Source organism: Colletotrichum gloeosporioides, assembly GCF_011800055.1.
Source record: "Colletotrichum gloeosporioides strain Lc1 chromosome Unknown consensus_17, whole genome shotgun sequence".
NCBI classification, from domain to species: Eukaryota; Fungi; Ascomycota; class Sordariomycetes; order Glomerellales; family Glomerellaceae; genus Colletotrichum; species Colletotrichum gloeosporioides.
In genome coordinates this window covers 912,406-930,703 of record NW_025544662.1, presented here as the reverse complement: position 1 = coordinate 930,703, position 18,298 = coordinate 912,406, and the positions used below count along the sequence as shown (strand labels likewise).

The 18,298-nt window shown below is 54.3% G+C and overlaps 6 protein-coding genes across 6 annotated transcripts; 3 read left to right on the top strand and 3 right to left on the bottom strand.

The window, feature by feature from the left end:
- Positions 1–2,429: 2,429 nt before the first annotated feature.
- GCG54_00011188 (Glutamine synthetase) lies at positions 2,430–4,562 on the top strand (the record flags this gene model as incomplete). The annotated part of the gene is made up of 4 exons (XM_045411097.1): positions 2,430–2,465; positions 2,545–2,637; positions 3,554–4,463; positions 4,522–4,562. Coding segments are annotated over 4 exons (1,080 nt in total), but the record flags the coding sequence as incomplete, so codon positions are not given.
- Positions 4,563–6,062: 1,500 nt separating this feature from the next.
- On the top strand, positions 6,063–7,664 carry GCG54_00011187 (U3 small nucleolar RNA-associated protein 15; the record flags this gene model as incomplete). Its single annotated transcript, XM_045411096.1, has 1 exon — positions 6,063–7,664. One exon carries the CDS (start codon positions 6,063–6,065, stop codon positions 7,662–7,664), a length of 1,602 nt encoding a protein of 533 aa, XP_045268154.1.
- A 2,457-nt stretch (positions 7,665–10,121) lies between these two features.
- Positions 10,122–11,228, bottom strand: GCG54_00011186 (uncharacterized protein; the record flags this gene model as incomplete). Its single annotated transcript, XM_045411095.1, has 2 exons — positions 10,122–10,228; positions 10,331–11,228. Coding segments are annotated over 2 exons (1,005 nt in total), but the record flags the coding sequence as incomplete, so codon positions are not given.
- A 1,737-nt stretch (positions 11,229–12,965) lies between these two features.
- GCG54_00011185 (uncharacterized protein) lies at positions 12,966–14,280 on the top strand (the record flags this gene model as incomplete). Its single annotated transcript, XM_045411094.1, has 2 exons — positions 12,966–13,221; positions 13,289–14,280. 2 exons carry the CDS (start codon positions 12,966–12,968, stop codon positions 14,278–14,280), a joined length of 1,248 nt encoding a protein of 415 aa, XP_045268152.1.
- A 386-nt stretch (positions 14,281–14,666) lies between these two features.
- GCG54_00011184 (uncharacterized protein) lies at positions 14,667–15,986 on the bottom strand (the record flags this gene model as incomplete). Its single annotated transcript, XM_045411093.1, has 1 exon — positions 14,667–15,986. The coding sequence occupies one exon, from the start codon at positions 15,984–15,986 to the stop codon at positions 14,667–14,669; it is 1,320 nt and encodes a 439-aa protein (XP_045268151.1).
- An 891-nt stretch (positions 15,987–16,877) lies between these two features.
- GCG54_00011183 (uncharacterized protein) lies at positions 16,878–17,945 on the bottom strand (the record flags this gene model as incomplete). The annotated part of the gene is made up of 1 exon (XM_045411092.1): positions 16,878–17,945. One exon carries the CDS (start codon positions 17,943–17,945, stop codon positions 16,878–16,880), a length of 1,068 nt encoding a protein of 355 aa, XP_045268150.1.
- Positions 17,946–18,298: the final 353 nt, after the last annotated feature.

The following is an 18,298-nucleotide window of genomic DNA, read 5'->3' as shown; positions in this document are numbered from 1 at the left end:
GCGGAACCTTCATAGGTGCAAGCGACGGTCTCTTCCTCTCTCGGGGTATTCACAACCGCCAGACGAGGGTCAAGGCCTGTCTAGTCCTGCGTTGAGCGCGGGGGAATGGCCGAGATGACGGAGCCGGTTGTCCGTTTTGTGTACGTGCCGAACATTGTCTACAAAGGCTAAAGTTTGGGAAGCTGTCTCGGGAAGGCCTGACTAGAGATTTGTCTGGAAACTGGAATGGAGAAATGAGATCTGCTGGAGATTAAGACTGGAGACGGGCATGGGACGAAACACGGGAACGCGAACAAGCAAAGCGCATGCAAGTGCGTGGTGGAAAATCTTACTCATGAGCGGCCGTTTCTGGGAGCCAAAGTTCCAGTAGGCTGCGGCTGCCGCTCGCAGGCAGGCAGGCAGGCGATGGGCGGTCTGGATTCTGGAACGATAGGGAAACTGACCGCGGACTGTCAGTGAGACAGAGCCAGGAATAACTCAGTCAAGTCGCCTTTGGTTTGGGAGCCTTTGAAATGAGCCTGAACGGCCGGTGCCACAGCCACCACCACCACACCTTGATGCTAGGAGCTACGGGCAGGCGACAGCGACAAGCGACGGCAAAGGCGACGGCCAAAGAGCTTTCCAGCGGGCGGGCGAGAGCAACAGCGAGCATTCGACACACGAGCACCTCACCTCAGCAACTGAGGTGATCCAAGGATAGAAACAGCCCCAGCGGAGCGAGACGAGGCAGGCGCGAATGTACCGGTACGTACCCCGCGTTGATGGACCGCGCTTTTGGAGGGGCCTCGAGGCGCGGGAAGGGTTGCGCTTGGCAGTGACACGGTACCGAATACTTGCAGTACGGCAGTCTGTGTCACTGCTGCTTTCTTTCTTCATTGTTGGCTGAGGCCAGGTCTGCTGTCTGCTGCTGGTTCTCGTCGAATGCTGCGCTGCGTGCTGCGTATTTTTGCGTAAAAAGGCACATTACCTACCTACCTTACGTAGGTACCTCACTGCAGGAGGCGGGTTGCCTCCGGCGACAGCTGACTGGCTCCCCTCGGGCCCTTCTTCCAAGCCCCCTTGTGCGCGCATGTCGAAGTCATCGTCACACGCTTCACGAAAATTTCATCAACCCTTGGCTGTGGTTTTGGATTTTATTTTCCTATCAGCGGTCTCTGACTCTTGGGGACTAGGGTTGACAGAACAAAACCACCTCGATGGAGGCGCAAAGAGGAGCTCGCTGCATGGCGACGATGAAGTCGACGATACCCTTAGGGGTGAATGATCCGCCCGTCGCATTTCCGTTTCTCTTGGAGACATGACGGCCGTTGGTGCAGGACAGGGCCGACGGGGCCTTGGACGGGGAGGGGGACACTGTGGTACATTTTCCGGTACGTCGCTTGAGAGGCACGATGACGGACGGTGCAAATTGACGAGGCCAGTACGGTCCTGAAGCCGGGAAAAAGTCAGTCATGTCGCTGTCTCTGAGACCCTGGGAGCACTGTGAAGGCACGTCCACAGGTGGCATGTATCTGTGGTCCCCCAAACTCAGCGCTGGCGAGCGAATCACAGGGCTGCTGTTTCCGGGTCCACACCCCACCACACCCACCCCTCCACCCCACCGCAATCGATACCAGCAGCCAGAACCAGCCACACCCCTGCAGCCGCGATGGGCAGGCCTTATCTTGGGCTGAGGAAAAGTGTGGGCAGTGGACACCCACTACTGGGCTGCTGCTGGAGACGAGACCTGGACCTGCTGGCGGCATGTCCATTAGCACCTCAGTGTGCAAGGCAGGTACCTCGCCCGCTGGACAGAGGCGAGAGGAACCTGGCCAGTTTCTGGACGGTACGAATACCCAGCCGGCCTGCCCAGTACGCTTCTGTACCACGCGCGTCAAAGGCCAGACGAGGCAGCATGCGGTCATCCCAAGTATCCTGATGGTACCTGGCGGGATCGGGTACGTTCATCTTCAGTCGGTACGGCAAAGGTACGCAATATCCCGCCCAAGATAGCTGGGTTCAAAGGCATCGCCGCCAGTCACCTTGTCCAAGTCGCCCAGCCCATGCCTTCCTCCCGGACACGGCCACCGAAAACATAAAACCCTCAACCGCCCCGGCGTCTGTTCCCTTATCGCAGCTCTTTACTTTTCACTCATCCTCTATCCTATATCCTCTCGTCTTCCTGTTTTCTAGATCTATAGATCTACCTGCTTGAACCTTTCCTCGATCCTCAATTGACCCGTTGAGCTTGTCATCCAACTTCTTCCTTTTTAAACTTTTACACACACACAAACCGCAAAAATGGTGAGTCCTCCTCCTGCTACAGTTTTCTGCACAGAAAACCCCACGTCATTCCTACGCGAACTGGTTGATCTGCCCCTTGGTGGTCGATGCGGTCTTGCGGAAGAATATCCAACATGGAACCTGCGCTAACATGACTTCCTCAACAGGCGACAGAAGCTGCTACGGTTTCCAACCCCAACACCGTGAGAGCCACCCGCCTACGCTGAGCCCATCATCAGCTTCGATCTACACGAGAACAAAACATGCTGACTACCTGCGTAGCTGGCCAAGTACCTGAAGCTTGACCAGAAGGGCCAGATCATGGCCGAGTACATCTGGATCGATGCTGACGGCGAGACCCGCTCCAAGTCAAGGGTATGTCTTTTTTCCCGATAAGCCGCGTCTCAGTCTTTTTTTTTCCATTTCTGTCACACCCGCCGGGCGTTGGCTCGGTTCGCCGCCCGCAAAATCGCCCGCACTGCTGCAGCCGGAGAATCCTTTACACGAGCAAAAGGATACGCCTCTCCCAGCGTTGGCCCGCCACACGGTGCAGCTGAGCCGGTTAATGCCTCTCACGACCTGCGGCGGCGGGCGCAACAAAGCTGGGGAAGCGGCCCCGTGTTTTCAGGAATCATTGCCTCGGGGTCTCTCCGAGTCTGCCCCGGACTGAGATTTAGGCGGGCTGCTGCAGCAGGTTGCGGCGACGGCAAGCACTGGGGCTTGGCGGGGGTCAAATCACCGCCTGCCCCGCGGATGCTGTATTGGGTGTTGGGTTGGCGGTCGTTGTACGTACCTGCTCAGCTCTGCTCGGCTGGGCTTCTGGTTATTGCCAGTAGCCGGGGCTGCTGGCTGACAGGATTCGCACACGACTCGGTTCTGCAAGGAACCCCACCCCACCTGGCCGGTGCAGCGACTCCGAGGCCTCGCCTTGCCTCCAGCTGCAGGGTTCAACGCGGCATCTCGGGTATTGCAGGTCTTGCAGGTCTTGCAAATAAAAGTCTAGAGGCGTCGTTGTCCGCTCGCCGTCGGGGCGCATCCTTTTTGCCGGTTGGCCAGCCGCCGGCGCGACGTGATAGCGGTCACGACCCCACTGGCGATGGGCCCGAGACCCAAAAGCCCCGAATGAGCGACTGGAGCTCCCCGCTTGAGCATCGTCAGTTCGACGACAAGGCGCATCGCATGATGTCAGCCTTGCCGGCCAAAGTTGGCCACGCGCCGAGCATTTACCATGTCCAGACTTGCATCATAACGCCACGTTCACAATATTGATACTGACAATGTGCGTCTACAGACACTCAAGGAGAAGGAGTACACCCCCGAAGACCTTCCTATGTGGAACTTCGACGGTTCCTCCACCGGCCAGGCCCCCGGTGACAACTCTGATGTCTACCTGAAGCCCGTCGCCGTCTTCCCCGACCCCTTCCGTGGATCCCCCAACATTCTCGTCCTGTCCGAGTGCTGGAACGCCGACGGCACCCCCAACAAGTACAACTACAGACATGAGTGCGCCAAGCTCATGGAGGCTCACGCCGCCCACGAGCCCTGGTTCGGTCTCGAGCAGGAGTACACTCTCCTCGACCTCAGCAACCGCCCCTTCGGCTGGCCTGCTAACGGTTTCCCCGCCCCTCAGGGCCCCTACTACTGCGGTGTCGGTACCGGCAAGGTCGTCCAGCGTGATATCGTCGACGCTCACTACAAGGCCTGCTTGTACTCTGGCGTCAAGATCTCTGGTACCAACGCCGAGGTCATGCCCGCCCAGTGGGAGTTCCAGGTCGGCCCTTGCGTCGGCATTGAGATGGGTGACCACCTGTGGCTCGCTCGCTTCCTGCTCGCCCGTATTGCGGAGGAGTTCGGCGCCAAGGTCTCCGTTGACCCTAAGCCCATCCCCGGTGACTGGAACGGTGCCGGTCTGCACAGCAACTTCTCCACCAAGGAGATGCGTGTTGAGGGTGGCATGAAGCACATCGAGGCTGCCATCAAGAAGCTTGAGGGTCGCCACAAGGAGCACATTGCCGTCTACGGCGAGGGTAACGAGAAGCGTCTCACTGGCCGCCACGAGACGGGAGCCATCGATCAGTTCTCTTACGGAGTTGCCAACCGTGGTGCTTCCATCCGTATCCCCAGGGAATGCGCCGCCAAGGGCTACGGTTACTTCGAGGACCGTCGTCCCGCTTCTAACGCCGACCCCTACAGGATTACTGGTAAGTCTACAACCCAACCAACACCAACATCACATTGCGATGCTAACCATCATCTCAGGTATTCTGATGGAGACTATTTACGGTTCCGTCGACAACTAAAGGGGATGACTAAGAGAGAGGATGGTATACCCGATTCAAGACTTCGCCTCGTTTTGAATATGCTTTTATCAGCGTGTTACATAGATCAGACTAAGGTTATTATGGGTCAATGAGAATTAAAGAAGGTTCAAACATTTTTCGCGACCACTCGTCCCTACGTGCATATTCTTACGTCGCCCACATGCTTGGCGACGTCATTCGCCCGCGTTGCGGTGAGACGCGTGAGAGCACCGTCGGGCTTTCCACCGTCTGACCGTGCCGTGCGAACCGTTCAGTGGGCGTTTTGCGACGCCCGTACGGACACATCGTGAGTTTCGGCCAAGAAGGCCGTTTTGTCGGTGTGTAAATGAAAATGTTTGGAGAAACAGCTGTTTATCCTATTTAGAGTTTTTGGGTGTTAGACTTTTTTGATGCCCAGCCCGCGCGCAAGTGGTGCAACATTGGATCAGACGGATGCACCCTCCGTTTTTCGGAGGTTTGCAGTTTTACGGCGTGCTTAACATATGTATGGTGATCTCATGGGCCGTCTGAAGTCTGTCGTGATGTGAGACAGCGAAGACGCAGGCGGCTGACATGACAGTACACATCATTGAGGCGGTGAGCAGCAAGGAAAGCATTTTTTACCTATGGGTGTTTGGATATGGTTCTGGGATGCATGTTGTGCGGGCGAGGGGTTTAGACAGGTGAAGGGGAGTGGGAAGTGTGGTTTGGTCAGATGTTGCCTTGTAGAAAGAGGTGAGGGGTGTTGTGTATTTGCCGAGTTTGCGGGATGTGGTTTTGGGGAGGCGCCCTGTTTGCCAAGAGTGGCGCGGGAAAGGTAAGCTGGGTAGGACTACCTCTTGGACTGCGGGGTTGGTTTGTACGGTTTTGTTGATGCTCCTGGGTCAGGCTGGGAGGTCTTGGTTCTTGGCGGTCTTGCGTTTGTGTCGAAGATGGCAGCTGACGGGTTCTTTGGTGAAGGGGAGGAAGGGGATGAGGTTGCGTTGAAGGTGTCGTTGAGCTTGGGTGAAAGTGAAGCTTCAGGCTTACGGCGAGACTGTTGCTGTAAGACTCTAGAGGGCTCGCAACGGAGTATTGCTGGTTTGGGGGATCAATGTTTAATCTCATTGGAACACGAGCATCATGGTTTCTGTTACACTTATTTCATTATGCATGCCATGGAATTCTGTCCTTTCCCATGAGCTTAACCTTCAATTTGCCATGAGCTTCCTTTCAAGAATTCCCTGAAGTGAGCTCCCCGGCCCCGCGGCTTATCTTATCGGCAAGGTGGGGCTTACGCTAGTCCCAGACCAGCCTAGCGTCCAAAGAAATTCTCAATTCAGATCTTTTTTTTTCCCTTACCAGAAGCTTTCAACCTCCCAAAAAATATTTACCAGCGTCCATCACGACGATACCTTCACTTTCTTGCGCTGCAGGCAACCACCACCCCAATTGCGCCCCTACACCCCATCCTCGCACGATAAAAAGACACACGATCTACATCCAACAAACACAACCAAAATGGCAGCTACCGTGGGACCCCTCCCGCAGGTGAAGCTGCCCTCGGGCCCGTCCCCGGTGACGGCCGAGCAGCGCTACTGGAAGTCCTTCAAGAACCAGCTGCAGATCCCCTCGCCGACGTCGTACCCCATCACGCACATCTCCTCGACCTCCTCCGACGGCCTCTTCGCCGTGACCACCGGCACCCGCGTGCAGCTCTACTCCTCGCGCACCCGCAAACTCGAAAAGACAATCACCCGCTTCGCCGACGTCGCGCGCTCCGGCTCCCTGCGCCGCGACGGCCGCGTCCTTGTCGCCGCCGAGGACACCGGCCGCATGCAGGTCTTCGACACCTCCTCCCGCAGCATCCTCAAGACGTGGAACGCCCACAAGCAGCCCGTCTGGGCCACCCGCTTCAGCGACACGGAGCTGACCACGCTGCTCTCCGCCTCGGACGACCGGACGGTGCGCCTGTGGGACCTCGTCGCCAACGACCCCACGCACACCCTCGTCGGCCACCAGGACTACGTCCGCTGCGCCGAGTTCATGAACGGCACCAACACGATCGTGTCCGGCTCCTACGACGCGACCGTCAAGATCTGGGACCCCAGGATAGGCGGGCGCAGCAACGCCGCCGTCATGACCTTCAAGCACGCGGCGCCCGTCGAGGCCGTCCTCCCGCTCGCGGCGAACGGCACCACGCTGCTCGCGGCGTCCGGGCCGACCGTCTCGGTGCTCGACCTCGTCGCCGCGCGCCCCGTGCACCAGATCGCGAACCACCAGAAGACGGTCACGTCGCTCGGCCTCGCGTCCGGCGGCTCGCGCCTCGTGACGGGCGGCCTCGACGGGCACGTCAAGGTGTTCGAGACGACGGGCTGGAACGTGGTGTCGAGCACAAAGTACCCGTCGCCGATCCTCTCGCTGCGCGTGCTCGCGGCGTCGAACGCGGCGGAGCACGCGGACCGGCACCTCGTCGTGGGCATGCAATCCGGTGTGCTGTCGGTGCGCACGCGGCTGACGGGCCCGGAGGCGGCGCGGCAGAAGGAGCGCGAGCGCGAGATGGCGGCGCTGCTGGCGGGCACGCTCGACGAGCACGACAAGATCGTCAAGGGGAAGAAGCGCAAGCAGTCGGCGATGCGGCGGCTCGAGGCGCTGGGGGAGGGCCAGGCGGAGGTGATTGTGGCGCAGGACGCAAGAGTCAGCCGGAGCAAGGAGAACGCGTGGCAGAAGGCGCTGCGGCACGGGCGATACGGCGCGGCGCTGGACGTGGCGCTGGACGCGCAGGGGAACAAGGAGTACTCGCCGCTGGGCGTGCTGACGCTGCTGATGGCGCTGCGGCACCGGTCGGCGACGCGGGAGGCGCTGGAGGGCCGGAACGAGGCGACGGTCGCGCCGGTGCTGAAGTGGACGTGTGATCATATCATCGACCCGCGGTACGTGGGCGTGTGTGTCGAGGTCGGGCTGTTGCTTGTGGAGCTCTATGCTGAGTACGCGGAGGCGAGCGCGGAGCTGTGGGAGGGGTTTAGGATGTTGCAGAGGAGGGTGAGGCATGAGGTTGAGAAGGCGCAGCTGGCGTGTCAGACGGTGGGCATGGTGGAGAGTTTGATGATGGGGGCTGCTTGAGGTTGAGGGGCGTTGTGTGTTCTCGGATTGAGGAACATGATGGTCTGCAGAGAGGAAGTATCAAGGGGGCTGTCAACAAGGACACCTTGGGAATGTATGGTTTTGGAGGACAAGTGGAAAGGGGAAATGGATCACGCGGCCTCTTCTTGCTCCCGTGGGAAAAGACCAGACACCCTCTTGTTTGATTCTGACTTCTTGGTCACTGATGCATTGCGATGGCGTTGGGGCGGATCGAAGGGGGGGAGAAAAGGGGGAGGAAACCAAAAAGAGAAGAAGAAAAGTAATTTGTGTGGTGTAGAATGGCCTCCTTTTTGGGAGGTCGTTGGTTGATAGATTGAATACCCTCCAGGTCTGTGTTTAAGCATTTCGCGGATTCTTCTCGAGTGAGTGTGTGATCTGAACATGTCGGTTGTGATACTCTGATGTTCCGGTCCTCTTGTGGTTACTTACAGAGGAGTTTGCTATCGGACGTGTGCTGTTGACTATTTGGGAGAATAAGATAAAGAGAGACGGCGACGACGACGACGATGACGACGAGAGACAACCAAGATCATAGAGAAAATGATAATGACAAGCTACTGCACCCGGATAGCAGACCATGAAGTCGCCAACTACCTCAGCCGAGTCAACCTGGCGGACAGCTATGGTGCGCTTCTCACGAACAGAGAAGTAATGCAGGCGGTCTCATTTCGCCTGCGCTTCACATACATCCCATTCCCGACCAGAGTACTTCATGGACAAGTATATAATGAAGCCTTAAGATATGCCGTACTCTTCAACAATGTCGTCGGCCGTAGCCAAGATGAATAGTGCAAAACCCAAGCGTCTTGCCCCCGCCCCAAACGGCAGATGACCGGTCTCCCGCGACTTGAAAAAGTCGCATCCGCCTACTACTTTTGTACCAGGAGAGTCAGGCAATCTGTCCGCTGGTGCGAAGGCTCGGGATAAGAGAGAAAAGCGTAAAGACGCTGGACGGCGGTGGCTAGAATTTGAGTGGACTATTGGAAGTCGATAATGATGGCCTCTTTGACTTGATGTAGACCGCTTCCAGCGAGCTGTTGGCTCATAATATTTCCAGGAAACGGTTCGCCATCATCGCATTTGTTAATTCAAGTTTTGTCGAAATTTCAATGCCGGTTTTATACGCGGTCTTCATCGAAGGTATTTGGGGAAGTCAGGCTGGGACCTCTGGGTGTGAGTGGTTCGGGTGGCGATGGCGAGAGGAAATTGGTATACAAAAGGCTTTCAATAACAGTTTCCGGTTCAGAATAAGCGACAGATGTCGTAGGTCGCCTGCGTACTAGTAGTGTTCTGCCCTCCGACTACATCGCGACCTAGCCGTTGCAATGGTCCACGATGTTGCGAACAAGCACTGCAGAGGTAGTTTATAGACCTCGCCGTCTTAAGCTTGGTATTTTGGGCCGTTGTCGACTGTAGTTTATTCAAGCATAATAAGACACTCACAAGGTAATGGCATAGATGACTGTAGAATGACTGAGGTTCTTTATGTAGGTTGCAGGCAAACGGCCTCCCTCACAGCGTTGGCTTCAATGCCCGCTTCTGGTTAGAGATTGGGGAAAGCGCGCCGCTGTTGGTTTGGAGAGCCAAGGACGTCGTCGTGCACCGGGCTTTATATGGTATTCTTCTGCCCTGCCATGGCTCGTAATGCCCTTGTCCCGGTTTTTAATTCATAATCTGTAAGATGAAACTTTGTGTGTATTGTTCCTGCACCTGACTTTTGCGCGCCCCCAATATCATGGCTCATCTCCCATTATCTCCAGTTGACGCAAAGATACCCGATGAAGAGCCAGGTCCTTCAACCATAGACTGCGCAAAACAGACGCAGGGAAATGTGTACCATTCAGCCCCATTTCCTCGATCTGTACCATGTTACGATATTGGAAACGGTCGCCAGAGTGTTTTTTTATCGTCTCGGCCCATGAACTGAGAACCCGAGGGGCCAACCCGAACGGCCACGTACTTTGCCAAGTAATAGTCCCTGTCAAGTGTTAGTCTTCATGGATAGATCTCGGTCTGGCAATCTTTGTTCCACATAGGCAGAGAATCAAAGATTGCTCGAAGGAAGATCTTACCGCCATTACGATTGTAACGGAAAATGCAGCCTTCTTTTGCGCCTTGTCCATACCAGATCTCCAGAACACGTAGCTTGGGCATTCTCCGAGCTGCATTGGCGGCAGCATGAAGAAGATCATTGACCTTGCTCCGGGCTTGACGTGCTGATAATGTTTGCGACGTGAGCGCCAACGTTTCGAGACAGTGCCAGGAATCCTGAATTCCGGCTCTCTGATCAGCGGGGTCTAAGTCATCTCTAGGCCTGAATGGATAAAGAAAGTCCTCAGCGTCGACGATGAAGGACGCGACTAGGCTCTCCAAATCTTTGCTAGCAGACATCAGAGCTAGACCAAGTTCCCGATTATTGAGCCGAGTTGCGTAATCTTATAACAAGAATCTGAGACAGGAAAAGAAGTTCCCGTCAAAGTCTTCAAATAGAGTTAAACGCTTCAGAGTGGTAGGTATCCAATTCCTGAATATGTGACGATACCCTGCATTGCGTCATCAGTCAGCAGCAAGAGATTGGACTTTGCAGAGTCAAGCGGGAAATGTCTCTGTAGAAAAGCAAAACAGAAATGAATAATGGGACTTACGGCTGTCGAAATTGGCCTGAGCCCGGTGCGAAGGGATTTGCGGTGTTTCGCATACGACATCTTGGAGCCCTTTCAATCTCTCGAGGATTTGGCCGAGACCATCAGAATGGATCAGTCGGTAATTTTGCCTCCTAATAAGTAATTTGGTAACCACTCCTACTTCTGGTAACCATTTCTTAGCAGAAAACGGCGGACTATCGTCATAATTTGATGGGACGATACAAAGACCCTTTAGACCATGAATGCGGAGGCAGTTTGGGGATAGTCTTTGGTCATCATTTACGCGTCGGCCAGATTCCCACAGGTGATTGAGGTCGTGGAACTTGGGATGCGTTCTGTCGGCTAAAGTTGCCTGGAAGTTCCCTGGTGGATCTGAGTAAGGGTTGTGCGTAAAGTCGTACTCTTTGAAAAAGTGTTCTGTATCAGTCGGGGAGTATGCAGATAACTCTAGCGTCAAACCTCTGTCGCTTCGGTCACTGGAGTAATCCCAGGTGCTTAGACATCCAAAAAGCACTTTGAGAGCATCTGTAAAGATCGCCCGATTGCTGATCTCGTCCAGGGGATCTTCCATTAGCCAGCACGATCTGCAGTCGTAAGGGTTGAGCTCGATGCGAAGCCAAACATGATTGACCAATTTTCTCCTTCGACCCTGAATGATTTTCTTGAAGTCTGAGAGGCATTGCTGAGTCAATAGCAGCATCCCAAAATGCTTTGCCTCGAAGAAAGACTGCCATTCAGTGGAGACTGTTGCGAATATAGCAGTGCCTCTTCCATCTGGTTGCTCGCCAAGGTCGCGCTTTGGTTTCTGGTGACTGATGACGAGCTCGAGAATGGCCTGGCGGATCTCAAATGGTAAACTGGGCCACGCGAACACTTTTGTTGTGAGTCTGGTGTTTAACTGCATATTATTTCAGCCAAAGGCATAGGAGTAGAAACACAGCTTTGGGTACTTGTTATAGCTTACTATATTAGGAGCAGCAAGAGAAAACAAAAAGAGGAATAGGAAAAGAAAGCTTAGAAACCAGAGAAATAGAATCAAAAGTGACGATTCTACGTAAAAGTTAAAAATAACACTTTTGAAGTCTAGATTTGAGGGCCTTTGTAGTTAACCTCTTTGGTCAAGAGGTTTTTTTTTCGCATGTGGCGGCTTTTCTTCCTGTGACTGCTCTTCGTCAACCTATCTCTTCATTAATTTTTGGTTCTCAGCACGACAGACTAATAAGTTCGGTCTTGAAAGACTCTAAAATATCTAGCAAATATCGTGATGCGATCAAAGATCTCGCCTTCTTTCTCAAGACACCATGTGAGGCCTAATCTTCTTGCTTGATACTAAAGGTGACTTTTCCTTCCTTGATCATATCATCGACCTTGTTTCCTTGTCACCAGAGGATTATTGGTAATATCTCACTCTATACATAATTGGAATAATTTCAAAATTCTCAATAACGTCGCCAGCGGCGCGGGACTGGTTCATTCCCCGGTCCCAATAACGTTCTTCTCTGGCCTCTGGGATGACAAATGCTGGCCCGGGATGGCTCTCATATGCACGCGTTATTCGGCCTCTGGCACAGCGTATTATGAACCTGTACGAATTCACCCGTCATGAACAGCTCCCAAGGACCGCAAACAGTCTCGTGAAGTGGGAGCATCAGAGATGAATGCAAAATGTGAATCTATTGGTCGTCGCACTACAGACCAGCTAAATGATCCCTTCATTTTGTCATACGCACCGAATGACACGTGAAGTGGCAGACGCCTCAACATTTCAATGAGGGAATACATTCTCACGATGGTAGATTTGCTTAGAAAGAACGGCGAGCTGCTCTCGGGCTGTTGGCGTACGCGTACAAGACAGAAGCTAAGCCCGGCTTGGAACTTGTGCTACCCCTAGCTTCGACACCCGAGGTTGGTCCACGACCCTGGTATGTCGATAGCCATGATGCAAGACACGGCTGGAAAGTACAAACCTGACTGTGTCTCCGTAGTAAACGTCTATTCTGGATAGCGTTTGCTCGTCACCCGAGACAATTGGTCCAGAAGGCGCGCTACGGTGGAAGAGCACAGGAGATGCTATCCACAGACCCCACAAGGCATTACGCTTGATTTTATCTTTAACCCCTGGCTTAATTACTCCTCAAAAATCCGAACCATTCGGACGTGCAGGTGATTTAATTAAGGCCGCTCTGATTCGCCGGTGCTTCCCCGCAAGGTACGGGAGTCGCACTAAGATACACCCTCCGCCGCCTAAGCTCCCACATACCGGGGCTTGGCATTTGACTACAGCCTCAATCGCACCCGTTCACAGTCTATGCCGACGCCAGAACCCATGTTGTGGCACAAAGATGATGACGAGTCACCGCTACGTACGCAGTTTGCAAAAGATTGCGGGAGCATACTCGCCCTGCCAACTGGAGTTGGTAGTCGGGGGGCAAATCATCATGGCGATGTCTTCCCTTGCTGAGCTGGTGTACATAAGGACGATGAGAAGCAGTGGATGAAGTTCTATTCTTCTTTTCTCATCATCACCAGTCTTCTTTCGCTTCTTACCGGTTGCTCTACAGTTCCTCTCACTCGAGGTGTTAACATTCTTTTCCGGCTTCTCTTTTTCGACATTTAACTCACAACCCAAATTACCATGGTTGCCATTACCCGCGTCGCCGTGGCGGCCTCTCTCCTCCTGACCGGAGCTGTTGCTCACCCGGGCGAGGAGCATGACCCGCAGGTCCACAAGCGCGAGATGGCTCTTCGCCGCTCCGTTGCCGCCAACAATCGCCGGGCTCTCAACGCTTGTGCCGGCTCTGCTGCCGATGTCGCCCTCAAGCAGCGTGCCATCCAGCGTCGCGATGCCAAGCTCAAGGAGCTTCGCGCCAAGCGATCCATTGCTGCCAATGGTAAGTCTCAACAGCTCTTTCAGAGATTCAAAATCAAGTTCGCGAATACTAACAACTCGACTTACAGCGCCTATCCGCCGCCGCACTGAGGAGAATCTGAACACCTGGGCGGCCATTGACCACGCCTCTTCAGCGGGATACACTCTGGAAACCGACCCTGCTACCCTCTTCGCTCAGAACGCTAGCTGCGTCGTCGTGCCTGAGACCACTATCGGTCCCTACTGGGTTGCTGGCGAGCTCATCCGCAGCGAGATGACCGATGGCCAGTCTGGTGTGCCTCTGCATCTCGATGTCCAATTTGTCGATGTCGCTACCTGTGCTGGAGTGCCCGAGATCCTGATCGACGCTTGGCACTGCAACGCTACCGGCGTCTACTCCGGTGTCTCCGCCACTGGCCAGGGTGGTCTTAACTCCACCTTCGGTCGCGGTGTTCAGCAGACCGATGACGATGGTGTTGTTGAGTTTGATACCATGTTCCCGGGTCATTACACTGGCCGTGCTACTCACATTCACGTCAAGAGCACCTCCGGCGCTACCGTACTCGACAATGACACCTATGTCGATGGTACAACCAACCATGTCGGCCAGCTCTTCTTCGATCAGTCTCTCATTTCCGAAGTTGAGGCCGTCGCCCCTTATAGCACCAACCAGCAGGAGCTGACCCTGAACTCTGCCGATAGCATTGCTTTCGGCGAGGCCACCGGCGACTACGACCCCTTTGTCCAGTACGTTCTCCTCGGCGACGACATTTCTCAGGGTGTTCTGGCCTGGATCACTGTTGGTATCAACACCACTGCCGACTATTCCAGCTCTGCTAGTGCTGCCGCTCACTACTATGCCGGCGGCGGTGTCGACACCTCCTCTGGAAACTCTGGCGGTGGCCCTGGAGGAGCTGGTGGCCCTCCCAACGGCACCTTCCCCAGCGGCGCTGCCCCTAGCGGTGCTGGTCCCAGTGGTGCTCCTTCTGCCAGCTCTGTCTCTTCTGCTGCTGTCTCTGCCACTCCTTCTACTTCCGGAGGCTCCAAGGCTGGCTGCAAGCGCAAGGCCAAGCGTCACTGAGCATATCTAAATGCATGAGCGCAACATGGCATGTTTTGTTCTATTCTTGTAAGTGTACTGGGGCGCCATGATACCCATTGTGAGACCTTCAGAGACTGGTGCTGAGTCTGGCATATGGCGAGTTTCACTTTCTTGTCGAAAGACTCTTTTGGACAACTGTATTTCAATGGAAAGAAAATAGAATCGATCTGACCAGAGGTTCTTTGGCTCTCCTTTGTGATTTCCTGTGGCTAAATCGAAAAAGACCGCTTGGTCGCTGCGGCTGGTTTAGCGCATACAGTGGGCGAGCTGCTATACGACAACCTCGTTGTAGATCAATAAGCATTCACGAACTAGAGACTTGTCAAGATGACGCTTAGTTATCTGGAAACTCTAGTTGGAAGTACCTAGTCGTCGTACAGTCTAAGACCGTTCTCCTCCCGCGCCCGCCGCCTCATCTCCTCGCTTGAGCATATCAACAACTCCCAACTAGCCGCATTAGCCTGACCCGTGGTCGAATAAACGTCCTCGTCGGGATTAGAGTCCATCAGCGCAAAATCATGGGCATAGATCCCGGAGTCGAGCCATGTCGTCGTCGGCTCCTTATTGCGGACAGCCGCGTCCTCACATTCGGAGTTTGTTCGCAAGTCCACAATATCGCACCTCAGTTCCTTGGCATGTTGCTCCAGGTAGTCGACGTAGTAGTTTCTGTTGGGGCTGTTTGGCCAGCTGCGACTCTGTGCCTGCCGCGCCTGGTCCCAGAGCTCCGAGCACGGCGGCGGCGCGAGATCCTCCCAGAGAGCCCTGTAGTCGCCCGCGATGCATGCCATGGCCACTTGCAACTTCATATCAGGCCGGCGGCGGACGAGCTCCTTCAGCGTCTCTTCCTCTGGAATCAGGGGCCACCATATCATTGCGGGCACTTGGTGTTTGCTGGGGCTGGAGGGTGTGACGTGTGACAGGTCGTTGACCATGATGAAACGCGCCAGGGCAGCGGTCCTGATGGAGCGGTTGCTTGGATCGATTTCCTGAAGATACCACCACTTGGCAAATGTGGTGTTGTGGTAGATGCCGCGAAGGACGGCCGCGTGCTCGTCGTGGAGCATTTTCGGCCGGCGGAGGCGGACATATCGTTCAATATTCCCCTCATAAGCCGCCATGAGGATCAAAGCATCCTTGTTGGTGGTCGGCAGGTGCGAGAGGAGGGGCGTGTAGAACAACGCAATATGCTCAGGGGCGAGTTCCTCATTGTTGGTCTTTTCCGATGAGGTTTCGTCGATGTTGTAGTCTTCCGCGATGTTGAAGTAGTGCTTACCCCAATCCTGGTACTTGTCTAGCCCGAGTCGGACGTCCAACGAGGACCGCACAGCTGTGTCGCCATTCATAAACGCGGGCGACGTTGGCCCGTCGGGGTGGGAAGACCGGGAGTAGTCGTCGAGAATTGCGTAGCACACAGGCTGGCGCATTATGGTGTTGAATATGGTTGTAGATCCTTCGTTTGAGGAATTATCTCTGGCCTCTTCCGCGATAGAGATTTCAGGCAGGAGGCCGAGTTCGTCGTAGAGGCCGGCATAGCCAGCTACGGCACAGGCCCGGCCGACCACATACCGCATGTCGGGGTAACGCTTTGCCAGTTGGCGGTACGTTTCTTCGCTAGCCACGTCTGGATACCAAATGCAATACGGCTTGTTATCGTCGGATTCCATGTTCGGGATGGTGTTGCTCATAATGAGCCGAGCGTTGCGGGCGCGAGAAAAGGCTTTGTTGTGCGATTCTGAGCAGAGCCTCTGGACTTCCGACGTTGCGAAAGCTTCATTGTGCCGGATACCGTGTATCACGCACGCCGAGACCCAGTGGCTAAGATCAGTCGGCAGCCGGTGGCCACGGACTGCGTCTCGATGGTCGTCGCCCGGCGGCGGCCGTACTATGAACGCGTCGTCCATCCCCTCGAATGAAATCAGCTATCTCATTCGGAGGCACTAATAACATGGATTGAAGATGAAGAGTGGTCCAGTCAAGGACTCGGCGGATGGACAAGTCCCGTTTAGTATCCGCGCATGTGTTGGAGCCACTGGAGAGAGTGAGTATCTGACTGTTTGTATCTGCGGGTCACCCTAGAAATTCGGGCAGGTGTGTGTGTCTTGCTAGCGCAAACAACCCTGTGCACTTCCGATCAACCCCTGCATTGTGCCAACGATCTTTCAAGTCCAGATCATATGGACTCAGTTGTACTTATCAAAGTCGCGTTCTCTATTAATATAAGATTCTACAGCAATGTCTTTGAGTCAAGAAGAAGCTTTCTAGACACACAATATTCTCAATAAAACACCATGCCGCTATTCTGATCTACAGCACTGTCTAGCGGCCTAACCGTCTTCAAACACCTCCATCACTCCCCCTTCTCAGCAGACTTGACAGGCACCGTCAGGACAGTCTCCATGGCTACACGCAAAGGCACACAAGTATACAAAGTACTCAAAAATCGTAACTGTCCTTGTCCAGATCTGATGCCGGACACCCTTGCACGCCTGATCGCGTGGGCACCGCCGCCGCCGCCGAACCACCTTTATACACGAAACATCCTGGTCTTAATAGCAGCCTACTGTCACGAAATTTATTTACCAAGTCACTCTTTGCTCTGAGGAATTCGTCAGAAACTCTACAAGCAGATCATTTGTCCTTTCCACGTTCTCCATCATGACCCAGTGCCCCGTATCAAGCACCTCGAACCGATATCCATCCTTTGCCCACGGCTTGGTCAGTTGGTCCTGCAATCCAGCCACCGTCATCATATCCCTCCCACATCCCACGACCAACACTGAAACCTCAAGCTCCTTCCTCATATGCTTCTCATCCTCCCATGAAAGATTATCCCTCAATGCCTTGTACCAATTTGTCGGCCCCGTCCAGCCGCCCTCTCTGAACATGGCCACCTTATGCTTAAAGTAGCTGTTCGTTTCATCCCCGAAGAAGTGACTTTGCGCAATACGCCCAGCACCAACCCAATCCCTCGCCTTATCTTTGGGCCCAAGATTCGCAGCCATGACTTCAGGGGAAGCATGCATCAACGACACCACGCTCTCAACGTTCCGATCCATCAGTGCCACCCCTTCTTCGTCCGTGAACAGATCCCAGTATCGAAAGCGCTCCTCTCCTGTCATCTCCTTCGTCATTCGGTTGATCATTTCAACATCGAACTTCTGGCCGGGCACAGCATACCCGACGTCCAGGAAGACCAGACCTCGGAAGCGGGAAGGGTAAAAGTGGTAAAGTCTGCTGAGAAACCATGATCCGAGGTCATGACCGACGCCAACTACAGTATCGAGGGACTCGGCGTCAAGGATGGCAGCAATATGTGCGCTCATCGTGCGCCAGACATACTCTTGCGGGTCATGAGGCTTGGATGTCCCGCCATAACCTAAGAGATCGGGTGCGAGGATGCCGTAGCCGAGAGAGATGAGGTGTGCGAGTTGCGGGGCGAAGTCGGCAGCACTGGACGGAAAGCCATGGAGAAAGAAGACTGTTGGAAATAATGATTTGGACGGTTTTGAGACATAGTACTTGTAAGAGATTGTAGGGGAGATTTGGAGGATTTTGAAAGGGATTGAGTCCATGTCGAGGATCTTCTCTGTGATTGTCAAAACTTTTTCTTCGAAGTCTATGGTGAAAGTTTCCGCTTCTGACATCTGATGAGAATCCGTAAAAGGACGGAAGAGAAAGTTATTTTTGATATTCGAGACTGTATACTTAATAGTGCGATGGCTCGGTCTTGGAGACTCAACAGGATGACATCAAAAGTCGACGAAATGTTTCCGAGCTACGGGCTTACTAAGATCTCACCCGAACGGTTAGACTTCTTGCACATCGCCAACACCTTGTTAGCCTTGATGATCAACATCAAAGTCCTCAATGGAGGAGCAACCAATTTACCCATTTTGAAGACCTCAACTCAATCTCCAATGCTGAGAAACCGACCAGGCTCACATCCGCCGCAACCTCTGAGGCAAATGCCCTCAACGACCAAACAGGCAAGTCACAA